Raw genomic sequence first — 8,314 nt, 5'->3', positions numbered from 1 at the left:
GTGTTGAAGGGCTTTGACAAGTGGCTATGCAAATCTACCATGTATTTTCATGCATGGAAAACTAGGTACACTTGTTAATATTTAAGCCAAGTGGACTAATATATTTGGACAAGTGTTAAAAGGGTCTCCACACTTGTCATACATGCAATCTCCCTAATTACCTATAAATAGGTTGTGGATTAGCCATCATAACTAACTCAATTCTTAGCCAAGAATTCATCTTGCTAATCATTACTTTCTTCCTACAACATTTTTAATTTCTGTAACAGCTCTGTAACTGTCCAACAACTTTGCCTATAAAAAGGTAATCTTCTTTGTGAATTATCCAACACAGAAAATACCTTCATCTTCTCTTCTTTCTGGGCAACTGTTTTGTGTAAATTCTAAACTTCCAGCCAAGAGTGCACATGTTTCGAGGTGCTGTAGAACCTTGGAAAGTGACCGATCTTAACGATTTGCACCCAATCGACCCGAAATCGATTTGATAAGTTGATACAGTATTTTTGATAAGTTGTTCTTCTTTCCTCCTTGTTCTTAGTCAATATTATCTACTCATTTTTCTTACAATGATCTCATATAGAACACCTTATCATGCATTTCTTTAGATAGTAGAGTTACTAAAGAAGGAAAAAGTAAGCACCATGTCTTGTGTGTTTGGTTTTGTTTGGCCAATGTGGCATCAATAATTTTAGTGGTGATGTTGCTTTGCAGTTCGCCTAAGACATTTTTGCTTTATTTTGTTTTGTTTTCTAGTGAACATCAATTCTAGTGTAAAACATATCAATGTGATAGGAATTGCCAAGGTTATCTTTTTCACGTCTCGATTTGATTGGATAGGTTCCTGGATTTTAAAACTTGTGAATTTTGTTCTAGGTGAAAGTTCGTTTGAGATTATAAAAGGGGGTCTCTATTGTTCAAGAAAGTGTTACTTTTTAAAATAAAAAAAAGGTTCAAGCAAGTGTTGTCAATTTGGTACAGGGACCAGCTATGGCAGAACAAATGAAAAAGGAAACCCTAACATTGACAGAAGAGAGAAGAGAGGCACAGAAAGTTCGAGAGAAAGATATGAGCTGGTCCAAATATTAATCGACCCAAAAACTGATTTATTTCCCACATAATGTCCTTTTATATTTACAAGTATACGAAGGAGAAAAATACAAGTAAAAAAATACAATACAAGTAAATGAATAACTGCACTGGGCCGGTTCTCCTCTGCAAACACTAATGGGGCAGCTGTTTTCCTTTGTTGGATTGGGCTTTAGTCACACACTGGTTAACACCCCCCTCAAGCTTGAGGGTGATATCATATCAAGCTTGGAAAGAATCTCATGATGAGGTTGCCCAATGAGGGCTTTGGTCATAATATCAGCTAATTGATTCGAGGAAGAAACTGCTGATAAGTGATGTCCATCTCCAACTCCCTGGCCATACTGGTCCGAATAAACCAGAAGACAAGCATTGACGAATATAGTGACAATCAATCTCAATATGCTTCGTACGCTCGTGGAAAACAGGATTCTTAGCCATGTGTAGAGCAGCCTGTGAGTCACAAAAAACAAAGACTAGGCAGTTGATAAGTAAATCAAGATCACCCAAAAGTCTAACCAGCCAAGAAATTTCAGCAGCCACTTTGCGAAGAGCCTGATATTCAGCTTCGGCAGAGGATAAAGAAATGGTAGGTTGCTTCTTACTCTTCCAAGAAATAGGGCTGCCACCAAGAGTAATATAATATCCACTAACAGATTTGCGAGACACCACACAAGAAGCCCAATCAGAATCAGAGTATGCTAAAAGTGAAAAATCTGAAGAACTGGAGAGGAGAACACCTTGGGCAGGGTCATTCATGAGATATCGAAGGACATGCAAAGCAACCATCATATGAGGAACTTGATGTTTTTGTAGAAATTAACTCAAATGATGTACTGAAAAAGATATATCAGGTCTGGTATTCTGCAAGAAATTTAGCTTCCCAACCAATCTTCTATATAAGCTAGGATTAGAGATAGGCTCCCCTATGTCCATAGTGAGCTTGACAGAAGGATCCAAGGGGGTCAAGACAGAAGAAAAGTGTTGACAATTGAACTCATAGAGAAGATCAGATGTGAATTTTTGTTGACTCATAATGTATCCTTGAGGATGAAGAGAGATCTCCAACCCTAGAAAATAATGCACTAAACCCAAATCTTTGATCTTAAAAGTGGCATCTAAATAAGACTTTAAGGACTGCATTTCAGATAAATCATTTTTAGCTAACAGAATATCATCAACATACACAGCCAACACAACCAGAGAATCAGAAGTAGATTTGGTGAATAAAGAGTAATCATTGAGACTTGAAATGTAGCCTTTGGAGAGCAAAGCTTCAGACAGTTTGAAAAACCACTGTCTGGAAGCTTGTCTAAGGCCATATAAGGACTTCTTGAGTTTGCAAACCAAGGTAGAAGAAGAGGAAGAACCAGAGATATCAAGACCAGGGCGCACCTTCATGTAGACCTCCTCATGTAGATCACCATGCAGAAATGCATTATTAACATCAAGCTAAAAAAAATAATCCACTTGCTCTTGGCAGCTAGAGTTAGTAAGCATTTGATAGTAGTGTGCTTAGCAATAGGTGAAAAGGTTTCTGTAAAGTCAATACCCTCCTGTTGAGAATCACCCCTTATAACCAGTCTTGCTTTATACCTTTCAATAGACCCATCAGCTTTCTGCTTAATTTTATACACCCATTTACAAGGAATAGCCTTTTTGTGAGGAGGAAGAGGCACTATCTCCCATGTCTGATTTGCCTCAAGGGCTTGAAATTCCTTTAGCCTGGCCTCTTGCCAAGAAGGATTAGAAGATACCTTGGTATGTGGTGTAAATGTAGGTGCGAGTACAGAAGAACAGACATAGTCCTTAAGGTAAACATGTTGTTGGACTGGTCTGGAAGATTTTCTTAGAGAAATAAAGGGAGGAGTAGATGAAGAATCAGATGATGAGGAAGATGAAGAAGAGGAATGATCAAATAGATACACTGGAGAATGATGAAATGAGGGGTAGGAGAACTAGGAGCTAGACTGGAAAAAGGGTTGGTAGAAGAAGAAAGGTCACTGCCATGAGTATGAGAAATATAAGTAGGTAGGACATCTACGGAAGCAGGAATAGGCAGAGGAAACAGAACAGGGGAAGAATGGGACTTGTAGGGAAACACATATTCATGGAAAATAACATCCCTAGAACAAAAATGGACTGACTGGAAATGTTAAGAAGCTTATAGCCTTTTTTTGCCACAGGGATATCCCAAAAAAATAGATGGTAGGACCCTAGACTGAAACTTATCTCTCCCTAGTTTGGGAGAGGTTGCAAAGCATAGGCACCCAAATGAATTGAGGTGTTCATAGGATGGAGGGATCCCATGTAAGTTTTCATAGGATGAAAGGTTCTTAATGATAGATGAAGGCATTCTATTGATGAGGTAAGTGGCAGTTAGGACACAATCACCCCAATATTTGAGAGGAAGATTAGACTGAAAAAGAAGAGCTCTAGACACCTCAAGTAGATATTTGTGTTTTCTTTCTACAACTCCATTCTGTTGAGGAGTGTGTGGAATGGTAGTTTGGTGTAAAATCTCTTCACTATTAAAGAAATGAGTTCCCTCGGAACTGCCCCCAAGTTCAAGAGCATTGACTGACCTAAAAGTTTGAATCGAGGATATAAAATGCACTTTGACCATGGCTGTAAAACCCTTAATGATATATAGTGCAATGCTCTTACAGGAAAGAAGGTGAGTCCATGTAGCCCTTGTATAATCATCTACTATGGTCAAGAAATATCTGAACCCATGTAAGTTTTAGTATTATAAGAACCCCAAATATCATTATGGACTAATTGAAATGGGACAATAGAATGTATAACACTTTCAGGAAAATGCAGTCTTTGTTGTCTAGCCGTTGGACAAATAGAACACAAGAAAGATTGTTTAGGTGATATTTTGTCAGACAAATATATATTGGACTTCATTTTGTGGAAAGGCATATGCCTCAATCTTTGATGCTAAAACAAATCCACTTTATTAGATTTAGATGTGTGATTACAAGAGACAAAATCAACAACATGATCTACTACATGACTAATGTTAACAGAATGAGCAGAAATAGGTAAACTAACATATGAATGAGAAACAGACATGGAAGTGGATGTGACAGAAAAATGATCAGCATCTGGATATAGGTAGTACAACCTTCCTGCAGCCTTACCAATTTCCAGTGGCCATTTCAGAGAAGGGCCCTGTAAAGAACAAATTAATTTGGTAAATAAAGCTGAACAATCTAATTGACAGATGGGTTGGTGTACAGAAATCAAATTGAATTGAAAGGAAGGAACCAGAAGAACATGGAGTAAGACTACATCATGTCTGAGATGTAAATATCCAGTGGAAACTACTTTGGCTTTATATCCATTTGGCAAAGTGACAAGAAATGGTTTAGTTAAAGGTTTTACATTAAAGAGTAAGTGTTTATGTGGAGTCATATGGTTAGTTGCACCTGTATCTAATATCCAAGGATTTACTTTTAACTGTGATGAAGCACATACATGAGAGTCCACTGAACTTTCAACATAACTACTAAACAAACTTGCAAAATATGCAAATGCAGTGTTGTTGACACTAGAATCATCATGAGTTAACCCAGAAGATAGTTGAGCCTGCTGAAATAGAGCTAGGAGATGTTGGTACTGCTCTTTAGTAAAACCATGAGCTGATGACTCAGAGAGCTGTGTAGTTAGAATACCATGTAGATGTGTAGAGAGAGTGAAAGGAGGTTCAGTCTGAACACATGAAGCAGACTTCTTGTTCTTTGTGAACTTGAAGTCTGTAGGAAATCCATGGAGCATGTAACATTTGTCCACAGTGTGTCCAGGTTTTTTGTAATATTTGCAAGAAGCATTTGTATTAGACCTCCTGGATTCAAAATTCACCTTTTGACTGAAGGTTCTGTTCCCATTTGATGATCCAGGAGAAACTAGGAAGGAAAATGTATCTCCAGAAATACTTGGGACAGAAGAATGAGCTTCCCTTTGACTTTCATTATGTTGAAGAAGGGAATAAGCCTTGCTCATTGGTGGAAGAGGGTTCATCATCATAATAGCACTTTTTACAGTTGAATAAGAGTCATTTAAACCATTTAGAAATTGGAATAATTGTTGATCTTCTATGAATTTGGGCAAGGCACCACAAGAGCATACATGTCCTACATATGAGGAATGTAGCTCATCCCAGAGGCTTCTCATCTTTGTAAAGTAAGATGCTATGTCAGAAGACCCCTGAGTAGCAGAGTGGATTTCCCTTTGAAGTTGGATGTACTTAGACCCATTTGACTGCCCAAACCTATCATTAATGTCTTTCCAGACTTCCTTGGCAGTCCTAAAACACATCATACTGGTAGCAATCTCTCTAGATACTGAATTTGTTATCCAAGACTTGACCATGTCATTACATCGTTCCCAATACGCATAGTAAGGGGAATCTTGTATGGGCCGAGAGACTCTACCATCTACTAACCCTAATTTATTCTTTGCAGAGAGAGAAGTGACCATACTACTTCTCCAAAGTACAAATCCAGACTCATTGAATGGCACAGACACTAATTGACTACCAGGATTATCAGACGGGTGAATATAGAGAGGGTGAGATGGATCCAGTGAAAAAGGAATAAAACCATCAGGAGTCGAAGACACATCATCATTATTCAGTATACTACGCATTCTCACACCCAATCAGAACGAATTCACAATTCAAAAAAATAAAAGTCGACTGGCAACAACAGAGGTAAAACGGAGATGCAATCAACAGAAAATCAACACATGCAAATAGGGAAAAATATACCAGCATTCTTTTGAAAACCCGAAGAAGTAAGGTCTCGTCTAATCGCAAACTCTAGACATGATTTTTGCTCCCAAATGTAACGACGCCTTCGTGAAAACCCAGAATTTCAGAGAAGATATACCTCAACCAAGGATCGAAATTGAAACCCCCCCAAATTTCTCTAGTGAAAAAAAATAGCACAATTTCGACTACCTTTTACTTCAACCAAAACCAAAACGGGAAAAACTTCTGGCAAGGGTACAATCGGAAGAGAGCTCATGATGAGAGGAATTTAGATCCCATCTCTAATACCACGTCAATTTGGTACAGGGACCAGCTATGGCGGGACAAATGAAAAAGAAAACCCTAACATTGACAGAAGAGAGAAGAGAGGCACAGAAGGTTCGAGAGAAAGATATGAGTTGGTCCAAATATTAATCGACCCGAAACTGATTATGTCCTTTTATATTTACTAGTATATGAAGGAGAAAAATACAAGTAAAAATATACAATACAAGTAAATGAATAACTACACTGGGCCGGTTCTCCTCAGCAAACACTAATGGGCCAGCTGCTTTCCTTTGTTGGATTGGGCTTTAGTCACACACTGGTTAACAAGTGTTGATATTATCAAAAACAGTCTATAGAGTTGTTTGGTTTGTGGTAGGATTTTGAAATCTTGGATTGTTGATATTTTGATTCAGAAGATAATTGCTATTCAACAACCACAAAGCTTCATACATAAACTCGGACAGATTTTAGAACTTCATTTTTAGTACTAAATTATAGGATAAGAGTGTCATATATCCTGACGTGCAGTTTCATTAAATTTGAAGCTTCAGACTAAGTTTCACCTAAACAATATGCAGAATTGTGAATTTTCGGCGAGCAAGCTCAATTATCATTAGTGATGGTGCTAAAATTTCCAGCTAAAGCAACGGAAAAGTAGAGCAAAAATTAGTAGCATTTCTTTGGATTTACAACTTCTTTATAGAAGCTAGAAATCTGTGGATGACAAATGGGTGTAGAATTTTTAGATTTATCAGTTGCGGAACTTGCTTTGCTGTCGAGGCACTGCTGGTTATCTAAATACAGCTAAAAAGCTACATGTATTGAGAAAGTATAAATTTCTTAGATTTGCCTTTTGGGGGGGGGGGGGGGGGTGAGGTGTTAAAAAGAGCTTGATTTGATGAAAACAGTTCATATGTGGAGAAGCCAAGCAACTAATAAGCCATATAATTAAAGTACAGTTTATGTTTTAGATTTGTAGCCAAAAGAGATTTTAATCATATCTCGAGCCACTACGCTTGTCCTCTAGTAATTTGGTTTTCCTTGATAGAATCAGTTTCTGTATTGACTGGAGCCTCCACAGGTAGGAGCCAAGTAACTGCCGATGGCTTGTTTCTGCTATTACATAGAATTAGTTCGATGGTTATTATGCATGAATTTTCAGAGGAGTTGGTATATGGATCTTTCATTATGAACACCTCTTTGTGATCAATTATTCTCACTTTGTTTCAGTTTATGTGACACTATTTTTTTATTAGTGTTTAAAAAAGAATGACAAGTTTTCATATTTGAAAATAATCTAACTTCAACTTTTTTATTTTCCCCGTAATGAGAAGCTTTTATAGCCACACAAATGATATGACATGTGCTAGACCATAAATTTCATAAGTTTTATAGCCACACAAATGATATAGCATATTTAAAACCATAAGTTTCAAAGTTTTTTCTTTCTTAAATTCCGTGCCGAATGAAACTGTATCACATAAATTGGAACCAATGGAGCAAGATTCAATTTTCACTTAGAAAAAATTTTCATTTACAATTCTTAGGAAGTGCTCTTTTTATTATTACCAAGTTGACTTTAAAACCAAATCAAATCCAAATCTCCATTTCCTTTAACTTGACGTCTTATCACACGAATGATATATCCTACTACTACATAATTATAGGCTATAACTATAGTAATTATTATACCAGTGAATGGCTGACATTATAAGATTAACTTCACAATAAAACTAATGGAAACAGAAAGTAATACGTAGCTTTGAAACAAAACCCTGCCTTTGACTTTTATCTTTTAATTAGGTTGACAAGCATAAATAGTCGTTTTTGTTTTTCAAACAATTTCTAGCCACTAGTGGAGACCGAATTTAAAGTTTGTGGATTCTGAATTTGTAATCGAACACATAGCTTGTTAGTTACTGGGTTCGCAATTAAATATTTATACATATTTAATAGATTTTCTAATACAAATACAATGTATAAGCAAAAAGCTAATGGATTCGTCCAAACCCGTAGGTAACACTCTCCCACCGCCCCTGCTTCCTGCACTCATTGATGCTCTCAATGAAAGACAAGAATACAGAGGTCTAAAACAGAAACTTAACAATACGTGCATAGTCCACAATTCACAGAGACTTGACAATGAGATGCTGAAATGCGTGAAAGAGAATAGAAGATAAG

The 8,314-nt window shown here is 37.0% G+C and overlaps 1 protein-coding gene across 1 annotated transcript; it reads right to left on the bottom strand.

Moving 5' to 3' along the window:
* Positions 1–1,905: 1,905 nt before the first annotated feature.
* LOC138906559 (uncharacterized) lies at positions 1,906–5,742 on the bottom strand. The gene is made up of 4 exons (XM_070195628.1): positions 4,363–5,742; positions 4,074–4,266; positions 2,667–3,013; positions 1,906–2,538 (listed from the first exon to the last, which is right to left on the bottom strand). Exons 1-4 carry the CDS (start codon positions 5,740–5,742, stop codon positions 1,906–1,908), a joined length of 2,553 nt encoding a protein of 850 aa, XP_070051729.1.
* Between the last annotated feature and the right edge of the window lie 2,572 nt (positions 5,743–8,314).

This window comes from Nicotiana tomentosiformis, chromosome 1 (genome assembly GCF_000390325.3).
Source record: "Nicotiana tomentosiformis chromosome 1, ASM39032v3, whole genome shotgun sequence".
NCBI lineage: Eukaryota > Viridiplantae > Streptophyta > Magnoliopsida > Solanales > Solanaceae > Nicotiana > Nicotiana tomentosiformis.
The sequence above is the reverse complement of the archived record's forward strand: the minus strand, read 5'-3'. Positions and strand labels throughout refer to the sequence as shown.

Coding starts and splice junctions, on each gene's coding strand:
- LOC138906559 (XM_070195628.1), bottom strand. CDS start 5,742: ATGCGTAGTATACTGAATAATGATGATGTGTCTTCGACTCCTGATGGT. Junction 4,267..4,362: donor TCTTACTCCATGTTCTTCTG/GTTCCTTCCTTT, acceptor TGTTCTTTACAG/GGCCCTTCTCTGAAATGGCC. Junction 3,014..4,073: donor TGTTGTTGATTTTGTCTCTT/GTAATCACACAT, acceptor ATCATTCTCCAG/TGTATCTATTTGATCATTCC.